Raw genomic sequence first — 15527 nt, 5'->3', positions numbered from 1 at the left:
GTAATAACCCTTAACGCTGGCATCACTGATTAGCACCTCACAACGCACCGGACAAACTCGGAATCGTCTCGAAAACGAACCGTCGACTGCAAATGACCTTGCGGGAAAAAAAACTTGTACTTCTCCTATGTAAAAAAACTATGCTAGTAGGTTAGAGATTACCTAATTAGTAGTTCCTTCTGGTCCGGAGCACCCCTTCGCACCTTGTTGATAGTTGATAGTCGTTTTATTTTATTTTTTTTTTGTTGTTTGTTTTGCTACGACGCACAGAAATCAACTTCACAACTTGGCAGTCGGTTTGAATGTTTTCAATAAACACTCGCCCCACAGACATTTTCAATTCACACCAAAAACGTCAGCAAAAACCAGCCTGCTTCGTCGCTTCGCTTCCCAAACTGCGTACGGCGCATATATTTTGCAATTCCACATGCGTGTGACTGTGACTGTGAAGTTTTGTCTTGTTGTTTTTCTTCTTTCACCACAGCACGTCAAATCTGCTTCGTCTCAACCCGTACCAATGCATTCGTCATCTGATTTTTTTTTCGTTTTGCGTGTTTGTGTTTTGGAAAAGATCGTGTTTTATTTGTTCATTTTAGTTTGGTTGTTGTTTTTTTTTTCGCTCACTCTGGAAGTCGCTTATCACAGCCTACTGAGTCGCAGAACACATTGAACAAAAGCAGCTGAACGGGCGTCAATGCAATTTATCGCTCTATCGCGGCTCTCCAGTGTTGCCATCAAAGATCAATCCTTTCTTCAAACTACTAGAGTATGTGCGGGGCACACACGCATCTGTCACGACCACCACCTGTTCCAAACAACAATATCAACAACAACAAACAACAACCGGAACACGAATTGTCATATTAATGTTTTTTCTTCTATCAACTTTTCTCTCCCTTTCCCTTATTTTTTTTTTGCAAATTTAGGATAAACAAGTCCAACAAAAAAAAAACGAAAAACGATTTTTCAAGTTTTAGCAATGAAGTCCAAACAAGACAAAATTGTATTAAAATATAATCCGAGAGCGTTTTATGCATTCTAACCATTCCGAAACGTAGTTTGAAGCCTAACAATAATTGGAGGCGCAAATGGTGACAGTGTGTGAGTGTGTTGAATTTCTACTATTACTACTACTACTACTACTACTACCAATACTACCACTACTATCGCAATCACTTCTCTTGCAACGACTGCGGTTCCATCGGCTGACCGGGCGGTAAAAAACATCGCAAAACATCGTCGTCGAACTAATCCGTCAGGGTCCATACTGTTAATAGCATCCAATGCCAATAATTATCAGATATTCGTCGGAAATCATCACGGAATCGGAATCGTCCATGCGGCAATGGTTGCCAAACAAGAACAACAACAACAACAACAACTACTACTACTACTACTAGTTCTAGTACTACTAACTTAGATCGATCACTAAAAGCTCATCACCCCTGCGATTCATCATCGAATCAACCGAAGAGCGCTACTACGGGCAGCATTTTTGAATGTCATTTAGTTGTAACTCAAAATCACATGTTTTCTGACGTCTCTGCCAAATAAAAACAAAAAAAACCGACACACCACATACACACTAAAAACGAAGAAGTGCAATTATAGTGTTTTTGTTGATTTTTGTACCAAAGAAATCATCGCTAGCTTCGATCGAATCGACAGAAAATTGTAGATTATAACTAACCGTTTCGTCATAATTCGTCGCCACCACCACCTCGTCAAGGTTTTACCCCAAAGGATTTCCAATGTTAAATAGTCAACAGCAATCGCCGGCAGCCTCACAGCAGCAGTCGCAGCAGCAGCAGCCCCTCCATACACCGAGTGGCCACTCGCCGGATCGGACCGGTAGCAACAACAACAACAGCAACAGCCACAGTTATTTCATTTTCGATGACCTAAGTTCGGCCCTGGCTGCCGAACGGAACAATTCGAAGAGCAGTGTCCAAAACTTGGTCCTGTCTGGCGTCGGTGGCAGTAATGACAGTGTCATTGCCAAGATCAATCAGATCAATAGTACCCATCACAGTGCTAATGTTGGAACGGCAAGGGCTGGATCTGGTACCGGTCTGTCCTCGCCATCATCCGCTACCGGAGGTGCCTCCTCGCAAACCTCCGTCTCCAGCGTATCGTCATCCAGTGGTACCGGCGGTGGAACCATGTCCCACCAGCAGCAACATCAGCACCATCAAATCATGTCCGCACTGGCACAGCAAAAATCGTCACCCTTCGGCGGTCAGCGCTATTCGTATGGCAACAGTGTCGGTTCCAACACGAGTGGGACTAGCACGATCAGTGCTGCCAGTCAAGCATTCCAGAATCAGCAAACTTCGTTCGCGCAGTTTGGAGCCTACGGGCAAACGCAATCGAGTAGCACACTGCTCCAACAACAATCTCAGCAAGCATCCTCTCTGCAACAGAAGACTGGTTTCGGTGAGTTGTCACTCTCAAAAAAACAAACCAATACTCTTCTACTACTACATCCCAAGTCAACACACCGCATGCTTTGTTCGTGTTCGTGTTGTGTTCTCACAAAACCAAAACAATAAAAAAAATACATACGCCAGTGCTTACTCACGCCGTGCTGCCATCGCTCATCGCTGGACATAAAACCGACAATTCACCACCATCATCATCATCATCATCAACCATAAAACCATTTCCACCAATGTTTTGATATATTGCAAAAAAAAAAATCTAAAATCACCACCACCACCACTGTCGCCATTTGTTTACAAAATCGATTGAGTTTTTTTTTTAATTTTCCCAAGCATTTTCGCTCCCTTTTTCTTCTACTTCTTCTTCTTCTATTAGCAGTACTATTACTACTACTACTACTACTACTACTACTACTACTACTACTACTACTGTTACAGTCAGTCACTATTAATCATGTAGCGAGAACGATCATACGATAATGATGACATTTCATTCATGTGCGCCCATCACGCCCTTTTCCGTTCCAAACCACGTTCTTCCACGCCTATAGCCTATAAAAAAACAATAAAAAAAATACATACGCCAGTGCTTACTCACGCCGTGCTGCCATCGCTCATCGCTGGACATAAAACCGACAATTCACCACCATCATCATCATCATCATCAACCATAAAACCATTTCCACCAATGTTTTGATATATAGCAAAAAAAAATCTAAAATCACCACCACCACCACTGTCGCCATTTGTTTACAAAATCGATTGAGTTTTTTTTTTAATTTTCCCAAGCATTTTCGCTCCCTTTTTCTTCTACTTCTTCTTCTTCTATTAGCAGTACTATTACTACTACTACTACTACTACTACTACTACTACTACTACTACTACTACTGTTACAGTCAGTCACTATTAATCATGTAGCGAGAACGATCATACGATAATGATGACATTTCATTCATGTGCGCCCATCACGCCCTTTTCCGTTCCAAACCACGTTCTTCCACGCCTATAGCCTATAGCCTGCCTCAGCAGCAGCAACAGCAAAACCCCCTCCCCAAACAACCTGTGCTACGATTGTGTGTGGGTTGTCGATGTTCATCATTGTTTCTTGTTAGTTGTAGAAAATCGAATGCACCGTCTCATAATGCCTTATAGCGATTCCATCATACATACGAAATGTTTGAATTTCTGGCAGCACTGAAAGCCGAAAAATTGAAAAAAAATATCTTTTTTGTTACAGTTGACAGATTAATTTTCATCTCACATTGAAGCGAAGGGCGTTTCCTACACACTGAAATGAAAAAGGTTTTTGAAAAAAAAAACCGGTTCCGGAATTACAGGGTGATATGCACCGAAAAAACGGGAAAAAATAGTCACAAACGTTTCTCAGAGATGGTACGACCGATTTTCACAAACTCAGATTCAAATGAATGGTCTTATGGTCCCATAGATCACTATTGAATTTTATCCCGATTCGACTTCCGGTTCCGGAATTACAAGTCAATATGTTAATATCTATGAGAAAATGCACTCTCAATTTTCTCGGAACTGTCTTCACCGATTTTTACAAACTAAAATGCAAATAAAAGGTCTTAAAATTCTTTGAAAAGTCCCAGAAAAGTTGATCCAGATCCGACTTCCGGTTCCGGAGTTACAAGACAATACGTTAATATCTATGAGAAAATGCGCACTCAATTTTCTCGGAAATTTCTCAACCGATTTTTACAAACCAAAATTCAAATGAAAGGTCTTGAAATTTCTTAAAAAGTTTCAGAAATGTTGATTCCGACCCGACTTCCGGTTCCGGAGTTACAAGACAATACGTTAATATCTATGAGAAAATGCGCATTCAATTTTCTCGGAAATTTCATAACCGATTTTTACAAACTAAGATGCAAATAAAAGGAAATTCCTTAAAAAGTCCCAGAAAAGTTGATCCAGATCCAACTTCCGGTTCCGGAGTTACAAGGCAATATGTTAATATCTATTAGCGCACTCAACTTCCTAGGAATTTTCTTAACCGATTTTTACAAACTAAGATGCAAATGAAAGGTCTTGAAATTCCTTAAAAAGTCCCTGAAAAGTTGATCCCGATTCGACTTCCGGTTCCGGATTTACAAGGCAATATGTTAATATCTATGAGAAAATGCGCATTCAATTTTCTCGGAAATTTCATAACCGATTTTTACAAACTAAGATGCAAATGAAATTTCTTGAAATTCCTTATCCGACTTCCGGTTCCGAAATTACAGCGCGATAAGAGAAAAATATTCAATTTCATGAGTATTTCTTCACAAATGATGGCGAAACGAGATGCGATTTTTTATAAAACTAACTGCTGAATTCATCTAGTTGGCTGACCTTTTTAGTTAGTGGATATATAAATCTACTTTGGGACTAATAGTCCCCGGTTTCCGCTTTCGGAAGCACCGGTAATAGTGAAGCTAAGCTCCAAAACCGGAACTCACTTCGATTTCTCAGCAACGGTTAAAGCGATTTTCACAAATCATGGTTCAAATTAAAGCTCTCAGTGTCTTAAAATATACTGTGCAATTTCATCCAGATCCTTTATTATAAGGCGATGAGTATCAAAACTTTCAAACTGTCATACAAAATGACAGGCAAAACCGGTACGTGCTGCTACGGAAGAAGAAAACACCACCGCCCTAGCGAACGAAGCACGCAGCGTGGTCTGGCCGTATCGGAGAAATCGGAGTGATTTCCGGTTTGGAGCACACGCCAACGTGGTACTTCCGGAACCACAAACGATGATCCGGTATACCTAAAATCAACGTATTTGGTCATCAACCAACATTACCTGCCTAAGACTATTTGAATGAATTTGGCATGATTTTTCCGTGTCTAGTATAAAAACACGAGCTCCTGAAATTTATTTTTATAATTATCATCCTGTAACTTCGGAACCGGGATTCGTATACGGATAAAATTCGGTAGAGTTATATGGGATTGTAAGACCTTTCATTGGATGATCGGTCTCTGAGAAAATCGAGTGCACTTTTTGTAGTTCATTTTGCACATTTTACCCCGTAACTCCGGAACCAGAAGTCGGCTCCAGATGCCAGCTATGGAACTACAAGGTCTTTAATTTTAATCTAAGTTGAGGAAATTCGGTTGAATGATCTCTAGGAAAATCGGGTGCGATTTTTCTTTATTTGTTTGCACATTTTATCCCGTTACTCCCGAACCGGAAGCTCGATCCGGGTAAATATCAATAGCAATCTATGAGACACAAATTTTCCTTTTATGTGCACAGTTTTCCTCATAACTCCGGAGCCGGAAGTCAGATTTAAACACAATTCAGAAATTAAGTATGGGACCTAAAGAGTTTTCATTTAAAATGAAGTTGGTTAAAATCGGTTCAGCCGATTCAGTTCTCCGAGAAAAATTAGTGCAAAAAAAAAACGTTACATACACACATACCGTTTCGATGAAAGTCGTTTCAATGAAAATCGTTGAGCCGAAAACCGTTTCTCTGAAAAAAAATTTACACAAAAGCCGTTTTCCCAAAAATTACTTCACACAAGATAATTTCACCGAAAGTCAGTTAACTGAAAGTCATTTTTTCGAAAAACAATTTTACGAAAAGCCCTCGAACATCTTTTCACAGAAAGTCATTCTGAAAATGGTTTCATTGGAAGTCAAGTTGTTTCTCGGAAACCATTTCATTGAAAAAACATTTTCACTGAAAACCATTTCGCTGAAAGCCTGTTTACCGAAAGTCGTTTCAATGAAAGCCATTTCTGAAAAAGTCGTTTCTCCGAAAAAAGAATTAATCGAATACTATTTTTCCAAAACTCGTTCCACAGAATGTCACTTCGCCGTAAATCGTGGCCCGGAAAGCTGTATGGCTGGAAATCAGTCGTTTGTTGCAGATCATTTCACCGAAAATTCGTTTCGACGACAGCCGTTTCACGTAAAAGCCCTTGCTGTTAAAGTTATTCCATTTAGAAACCGTTTCTACGAAAATCGTTTCTACGATTTCACCGAAAACCTTCTTACTGAAAGTTGTTTTTACGGAAGCCATTTGGCCGTCAGCCAATTTGCTAAAAATCGTTCCACTGGAAGTCATTTTACCGATAGTCGATTCTATGAAAGTCTTGAAAGCCATTTTTCCAAGAAAATGAGTTCGTAGAAAATCGATTTTCCAAAAGTCGTGCTAGTAAAAGCCACCGGTTTTTCTCCGAAAGCCAAAACACAATTTCGGAGAAACGTAATTTCGGTGAAAACTGTTTCACTGAAAATTGAATTACTTTGAATTTTGAAATTGAAATGTTTTTTTTTTCTGTTTCGGCCATTAGAAAACTGTTTCACCGTTTTGACTAGACTTTGTCACTTGAAAGTCAATATCCCAGTAAGGAATTCGACGGAAGCCATTTCGCCGAGAGTTGTTTTTCCGGAAAGCCGTTTCGCCGAAAGCAGTTTTGTTAGAAGCTATTCCATCGAAAACCGTTTCTTTACAAACCATTTCAATAAAAGTCGTATCGGTGAAAGTCGTTTCTCCGACAGTCGTTTCATCGAAAGTCGATTCATCGAAAGCCGTTTATTCGAAAGCTGTTTCATCGAAAGCCGTTTATTCCGAACATCCGAACATAAATCGGAAAATGTCTGGAAATGTGGATCAAGTGGGTATCCCTTCTGGTTTTCGGAGATATAATTGTATAAGTGACGTAACCGACAAAATGCGTTGATTTTTTTACCGCTCATTTTTTTCAGAGATGGCAGAGCCGATTTTAACAAGTCTAGACTCGTTTGAAAGTCACTATTGAATTGTGAATTGATCAAGTTCGAAGATCAAATGGCTGTCATTACTGGTTCCGGAGATATACGCCCTTATTCTGAATAACGTCGTATCGTTTTTTCCCTCGTATTTCATTTGTATTCCCCATAACGCTAGCAAAATCAAAGGTAGCTATGATTCGATCGAACCACATTCGATCGAAAAACCAATACGTCGTTATTCAGAATAAGGGTGATAATAGTATAAGTGACGTAAACGTCTAACCGCACATTTTTCATCGGCTGAATTTTCTAGAAGATGACCCAACGAACTTCGATAAACTCAGGTTTATTTGAAAGCTGTCAATGTCAATCATTTTGGGAAGGGTTATGGCGAACTTTTCCGGTTCGAGAAATGTAATGCTATATGAGGCGTATCCGACAAATGCCAATGTTTTTTTTTCAAACTCCTCGGAGATGAAAATATCAATTTAGAAAGACTCATTTTAAAGCTGCTATTAGGTTATTTGTTAAGTTCGCAATACTAATGTCCGGGGATAGGATCTTGAAAATGTTTTAATGAGACTATTTAAATGGCAAGTTCGACTAGCTGATTTGAATGGTACATTATACATAATGTTATATGGTATTGTATAGCCTTTCTCTATGAGAAAGGCTTAACAGAAGAAAAATGCTCAAAGCGGCTCTGTTTCTAAACAACTAAACTAAAATAAATCGGTAAAACATGAAAGCCGATCGGCTGAGTCCAGATTGCAAGCTTAAAGAAACATCAGTATTGGCAATATTGTTGCTTTTTTCCGCGAAAACCCGAAATACGTAAGAAAACTATAAAGTCATGATTGCGGAACAGGAATAAAATTAAGTGAACAGTTTTTCTCTAATTTTCATTATGTCACATAACTCCGGAACCGGCAGCCTATGGGACCATAATACCTTTAATTTGAATTTTAGTTTGTGGAAATCGGCTTACTCATGAGTGCATATTTTTTTCATTTTTTTTTGGTAGATATCATCCTATATCTCCGGAACCGGAAGTCGGATCGGGATTAAATTCAATAGCAGGCTACGGAACCATGAGATCTTTCATTTGATTATGAATTTCCTGAACATTTCCGTCTTCCGTGAATTAAAACTGTTCGCTACTGCATGGAAATAATTCTGAGCTATTTTTCTGTGATTCAAATTACAAGCTTTAAAGCTGTCATGTCTCGCATGACGCTAATGATCCTGAACGAACTGCAAGCCCCGCCTCCCAGCAGAGGAAACCAACCCATGTTCTGCGACATCTTTTCCCAACGACAAGAACCCATCTTCATTCAATTATTAATACGCTGCGTGAATCCTTCCAGGACGCGCGCGCTCGACCGGCCGGCCACGGTTTTCTCTTTATTCCGAGTTCATAAAAAAGGAAAAAACAAAATTATCATATTTCCACTCAGTCCTCCCACCCCCTCGGGATCCGGTTTCGGTCCAGGTCCTGGTGGCTTAGTCCGTCCCTCCCACAAGAAGAGAAGCCAGGGCGGTTTCCTATGTGGGGCTTCCTTATTCTTCCATCCTATGCTGAGATGAAATCCGCCGCTTGTCCGCCGTCTCTGTCGGCGGGGTCAAACGACGGAATCGGCAAACGTGACGTCAGTGTGTCAGTTGATGCGGCGCTCTGGTTTCACCAGAAGTAAAATCCAATTGTACACGGAATCAATTTCCTCCGTCACCATTTTCCCCCAGTTTCTTGAAGGGAGCAAAATTGATTCAAGTGATCTGCTGGCTGGAACAACCGCAACCATTGAGATCGATTGTGCATTGGGTCGACAAATTTTCGGCTTCGATGACGTCATAGTTGGCGCTGAAAAAAAACTGTCACACACTCGACTTGGACCGAAAGAAGCACAGCTGAGAAGTTTTCAATTATGATAGGAGAGAAACATTTTTTTTGGTTAATGTCGTTTTCGTTTTTAAATTGCACTACACTGGTGTAGCGAAAGCTGCACTGAAACCGTTCGTTTTTGCAAATTGCACTACACCAGTGCTACACTTTTTCTGCACCGATACCACTGGTGTAGCACTCATCAAAAGTTTGGTGTAGCTCTGTGCAATGGAATCGTTTATTGTAGTCAATGGTTACTGTTTATGTTTTTGTCATTTTTGTTCGTTTATTCATGCCTCAGTGTAGCACTGCACCGGTGTAGTGCAAATTAAAAACGAAAACGCCATAAGATAATGGACTACAGCTCATGGAATGGTGGACGGAGGAGGTACAGTTACCAATAAAAGTAGATTGAATTCAATTGATTCGTGTTCCTATGACATAACTCTATCTATCGTCCGGGTAGACACCGCCGCCTGCTAGGCAAAGTATTGACAGAACGATGTAAACTGAACTGAAGCAACAAGTAGGCAGAGTAGGCCATGCCGATTGCCCTGATCAATATTTCATGAAAAGTAGGTCATTGCTCTACCTTACGAGAACTCGACGAACGATAAAATATAATACATCGGTCGGTCAAAACGGGGTCTAGATGTCAAATGTAAACAGGCTGATTTGTTTACGGTTTTTCCTTCCCGAACGGTCATCCTGCGTGGCAATCAAGGCTAGATTAACCTTTCCCAAAATGACTAGTCACAGTCATTTCGGTGCCAGACACACAAGTAAAGTGTCGATGTTTTCAAAATGGAGACTTTTAAGCATAAAAATATGCGTGTTTTATGGAAATTTCCATCCCGAAATCGATAACGCAAAGTTTAGTCGGTCGAAATTATCATATTCATTGGTAGCCATTTTTTAGCTTCTCGAGACAAACGAAAGTTGACCTTCTTCACTGCGTAGCTGTCAAATCCCCGGTAACCGCCGTTTCAGTGCCTACTTTGGCGAAGATTTGATTGTTTTCAACTTCATCTCCCGTCTGATCAGCTGCGATAAGCTTCATTATTATGATTTTTTGTTGATGGTACTCTCGACTGTTGATCCTCATAATAGACCTTTGTTTCTGCACCTTTAATTTGGAATCATAGCTCAGCAAATTGGGAATCCACAGTTTTTGCGAAAGTCGCTATCGCAAACAATGACTTTCACAATGTGCAACAGCTTTTGATGAAGCGACATTCGGATTTACACCTTTTCGTGACTTCTGGGGTTCCGATTTTGTTATTGACGACAAAACGGTTCAGGTGGAAACGATTTTCGGCGAAACGACTTTCGGAGAAACAGCTCTCGTTGATACGGCTTTTAGCAACTATTTCAACGAACAGACCATCTCTCCGAAAGAGATATTTCATCAAATGGAGATATTTTTATCGAATAGACCATTTCACCGAAACGAAACGTTCAATCGAAAGAGTCATTTTGCCGTGTGAAACATTTCACCGAACTGATCATTTCACCGAAAGCGAAATACCATCGAATGGGTCATATTTCGTACAGGCACAATTGACGGAATGAGTCATTTCATCGAAGGGGTAATCTCTCCGAAAGTGACATTATATCGGTTGGGCCGTTCTGACGAATAGATGGAAATCTTCTTTAAATGTGGGATTCTTTCGAATGCGGGTCATCGTTTCATCGAAATGGTCATTTTATCGAAATGATCATTAAACCGAAAGAGACAATTCGTTAAATTAAAATTCAATCATTAAATAATTTTAAATTTAGACAAAACGAGGCCAATTCAATGAAGTGACCCAAGCAAAGTAAAGTCCATACATTCCTTCCGTCGAATTTGACCGATACTATTATATCTCCGGAAGCAGTAGAGATAGTCATTTGATCTTCTAATTTGATCAATTCACATTTCAATAGTGCCTTTCAAACGAGCCAAAGTTTGTTAAAATCGACTCAACCATCTATGAAAAAAAGGGCTAAAAATCAACTAAGACAAAACAATAAAACCGGAGAACTTTGAAATTTTGCGTAAGAAAAACCGCGTAACTTCGGAAATCCGCGTAAAAAAACCGCAAAAACAATCAGCGTAAAAAAAGACCTTCAATTTGATTTTCATTGGAAAAATTTTAAGTTTTATTCAGATCTATTCAACAGTGGTTTAAACTGGAGATCAGAGTAATAGATTTTCCAAAAAACCGTCCGAAAACTACGCTCCAATTCGGAAAACCGTGTGAAAAATCATATTTACTCAAAGTTTCATGAGACAAATTCGATGACTTGGCAAGGCATCTGTAGTAGGAAAACGGTAGTATCAATTTTTTGAACACCTGTCTCTAGAAGAGTTTTCTCTGTCTTCATGATGATCTCTGAATACGGCATTTGAAAATCGCCTCAGAAAAATTGCTAGCCAAACATATATTTTTTTTAACCATTCGAGTGCAAGAAGCTCCCAAAAATCCTGCATGGAGATTGTTAGCTTTTGATGCAGTAAAATAATTTTGATTTCTTTAAGAAATTTCAACTTTAACGTTTACGATTTTCGTTCAATCTTGAAAGTTAAAGCCATTATCAAGTACTAATTCATAGTACCTTGCTAATTTTTGTTCACCGAAATTTGACAAAGGCAAAATCTTGATTGGAAATAACTCAATAATTTAAATGGCAATAATATAAATAACTCAATAATATAAATGGCTGATATAATTTACTTTTGTCGAAAGAAAATTGAAACAGTGTCAATCTGGCATCGCTGGTCAGGACAAAAAAAAGTTCCTTTTTACCGTGGGTTGTGTTGGACAATTCATAGATGAAATATCTGAAGAACATCAGCAACAAATAATTGCTTGCTGAACAATCAGTTTTTATTTTTGGAAATTTCGTTCAAAGTACCACTTCAGGGCCTTAAATTCGCTATTTTTTTCCCCACAAACCTTTCTTTCCTTAAACAATATTTCGTTTAAAATTAAAATCATCAGAATAGTGAAATTTTGCCGAGTGCGACATCGAGTGGATCTTCAAACATTCCCCACATTCGAACGCACCGGTTCGCAGCCCGATACCCGACGGTTCCGATTTCCGCTCCAATTAGTCGAATCAGTCAGCCAAGCTTCCGCCAAGAATAGCATCGCTCCCCGTCGAAACTGGCTAAACCCATAAATCTTGTATCCGCGTAAATTGATTGCTCCGGAATGATTCCGCTAACGCCTCCTCTCTCTCTCTCTTCCGGAAATTCCGCTCGGATTGCAGCCGATATTCACACCGGCGGCGCGCGGTTGCCACACTTATGTGACAATCATCCTCCCGGGAATGCGGGCTAACTTGGGTCAATCGTCGATGGGACGATGACGATGGCGACCGGGCACATCCTTCCAGTAGTTAGTTTGATTCGCATTTCGTACGCCCGGGTCGCGGCTCGCAAATAATTGGGTCACGCGATATGTTCATATCAACTGTCGGGGAGACTATCGGAGCGAAGCCGCATTTTCCCCCAGGGGGGCGACAAATTGACGCGGTTTTGATTTCAAATAATCAGCTACATACTCGGGAGTGAAAACATCCAATGCTAATAGTTAAGATCAGTTTATCGGCACGGATTTTGTTTTTACTTTCGTTAGTCCCGCCGTATTGACTGTAAATACGTGTAACGGAGCAGTTTTTGAAGAGAGCGTTTTCTAACACATGGACTGAAAAGTCCCAAGGCCTAACAAAGAGAGCACGATTTATTCATGAACGTAATCTTTTGTAGAACGATTTATCTTTTGCCTCAAAATCGAGGCCTCAGTTTGAGCGATGAAATTTTTACCGACGAGCATTTTTTTCAGGTCTGCGAATAGCCAGTAGTCGCTGGGAGCCGAATCGGGTGAATACGGTGGATGTGGGAGCAATTCGAAGTTCAGTAATTTTGCCGTTGTTTTGATTGACATGTGATACGGTGCGTTGTCTTGACAAAATAAAATATTTTCTTTGCAATTTAAGCATTCTAACGTTCCAATAGCGCTATACAATATTCACAGTAAATGGTATTTCCTTTCTCAAGATAGTCGATAAATATTACACTACGCACGCTCCAAAATACCGAGACCAGCCGATTGTTGTGCTTTGGACGAGGTTCACCAGTTGCTGTCCACTCAGATGACGATCGTTTTGATTCCGGAGGAAAGTGATGAATTCATGTTTCATCCATTGTCACATATTGACGTGGAAATTCCAATTTTTACGTTTAAACATAGCCAAACACTGCTCAGAATCATCAACACGTTCTCCTTTTTGGTCAACAGTGGGCAAACGTGGCACCCACTTTGAACAGAGCTTTCTTATAGTCTAATGCTCATGCATTATAAAGCCAACACGTTCTTTTGCTATCTTTACGATGTCAGCTAACTCAGCAGCATTGAAGAACAAACAATCATCTTCTTTCATTGAATTGCTAGTGTAAGAATTGATTGAATTCGCACCGCGTGCAGCAGCTCTGTGGTCGAGAAATGTTCTTGCTCTGGTTAGGCCCGCCTTATTGATTGGTAAACGTCTATGGACGCAGTATTTAAAACGGGGTTTCACTACAGTTAGAATGAATATCGCATTTATTTCGCATCGTGTGTTATGCATTCTTTTGATTTATTTCGCTTTTTTTCATGTAAAATTTTGGAATTGTGATTTTGTCGAATAATTTAGTTGAAACAAATTTGTTTTTATGTAAATGAAGGTAATATCTATAGTGCAATTTGCACCTTCCGAATTGAAATTTTTCGTCTCTTTTTGAAGATCAGCCGTTTTTTGGTCTCTCGGTCCGTACAAAACAAATGGTTTGTCACACTGAAGCCGTGTGCAAAGTTTGTTTTAAATCGAAGCAAGTCGATCTTGATTTTGTCATCTGAGCTGCAGTTAATTTCCGGATCAACTTTTCATTTCCGTGGCAACGATGAACAGCTAAAATGGCCACAGTAGCTTCAGATGAACTGCTAGGCACGGTGAAGTCGAAGACGACCGACACGGTCTTCCTAATGATCACTTAGCGAACGTTACGTGAAAGCCGCCGGGGAACCTTAGAAGCACTATCAAACACATTACGCAAACCAAGGTAGAGGTGTGTGTTAAGTGTTTCACTTATTTTCACTGCCGCTCATTCTATGGCTATGTTCCGTTTTTTTTCTTTGATTTCACAGGTCCCACCGGGCAAGGCTGGTTAAAAATAGAGAACGAAGTGCCTCACACCTGAGCGTGTTCGGATGCCGCTGACAGGTGCGCACTAGCATTGTGTGAAAATCTTTCGAAAAACCAGTAAATAAGTTGCTATAAAGTTACTGCAAGATGCTATAAAAAAGTAAATGTTGCCAAAAAGAACCAGGTCAAACGAGTTCCTAAAGTGCAACTACATTCCGGTTGCTTCGATTGCAATTCACGAATCATAACATGCTTTATTAAGCCGTTAGCCAAGCGGAAAAGCATAAATTCATTCATTTTGCCACCAGACTAGACTGTGCCGTCCGTCCGTCAGTCAGTCAGTCAGTCAGCCGGTTCGGTTCGGTAGTCAGCCATAGGCCCTGCACAGAAAGTAGTTCGTCAATCCCCGCCCCTCATCCATCCATCCATCCATCCTTCCGTCCGGCTGCTTCGCGACCATCAAAGAGCAAATCGGCATTTTGTTATTGTTGTTAGTGCTTTTGTTTTTGCGTGTATGCAGATATCGAAAGCAAAACAGCATAATAACGATTTCGTAACCCGAAAGCGCGCGCACGAACACACACACAAACACATTTCGCCTTGCTAATTGTGTCCCTCGGCCGAGCGAATGGGCGCGCGGGTGCAGCAGAACGGATGGTGGCGGGTGTGTGTTGGTGCGATAATTAAATAAACCATTGGGCACATTGAAACTAAGCAGGCTTCTTGGCTTGCTTTGTTTTTGCTGTTGGTGCTGCTACTGCTACTGCTGCCAGTTTCATTCGCGTTCTCATGGCTGACTAAAAAACATGGCCAACTATGAAGAGTGGCAAAATGATTTAGAAACAAGAGGATAGAAGAAAAATAAAAATAAAAGAACAAACAAACGCAAACAGAGTATCACACTCCGAGTGTGTCCCGTGAGGCGTGTGGAATGCGGCATTGCATCCTGCCAACAAATTGCGACTGCTCCGAGTTCCGTTTGCAGCGATGCCAGATTGGCTTGGCACGGTAGCTAAACAAGTTGGGTATCAAAAATATCGGAAGCTAGATATCTCACCGAACTGTGCCAATGAAATTTGGGATGAACGTCTTCCTAATTTTTTTTTATGTTCGAATTCGGAATAAAATCAATTTGAAAAGAATTTTTTTTTAGAGCAAACTAAATTAACACTTCGAATAGAAAAGGCGAATGGGTAGTGTCAGAGTCATAACTGAGTGACGTGAGTACGATAAAAACAGAGGCAAACTTTATCCACATATCGATGAACGTTCTCATTAGTTGATGAATGGTGTG

General features: G+C 40.3%; 1 protein-coding gene across 13 annotated transcripts in view; it reads left to right on the top strand.

The window, feature by feature from the left end:
• The window catches only part of LOC131432572 (RNA-binding protein Pasilla), a 187381-nt gene that overhangs the window by 68112 nt on the left and 103742 nt on the right, over positions 1 to 15527 (top strand). For 7 of the 13 annotated variants that reach the window (XM_058598926.1, XM_058598919.1, XM_058598932.1 and 4 more), the window contains one exon: positions 927 to 2436. The exons of the other annotated variants lie outside the window; for them this stretch is intronic. In XM_058598926.1, the coding sequence (XP_058454909.1) occupies positions 1752 to 2436 (685 nt within the window). In that variant the 5' untranslated portion in view covers positions 927 to 1751. The remainder of the gene's footprint in view (positions 1 to 926; positions 2437 to 15527) is intronic. 13 annotated transcript variants of the gene reach the window in all.

Source organism: Malaya genurostris, chromosome 1, assembly GCF_030247185.1.
Source record: "Malaya genurostris strain Urasoe2022 chromosome 1, Malgen_1.1, whole genome shotgun sequence".
NCBI lineage: Eukaryota > Metazoa > Arthropoda > Insecta > Diptera > Culicidae > Malaya > Malaya genurostris.
This window is presented reverse-complemented; position numbering and strand designations above follow the sequence as displayed.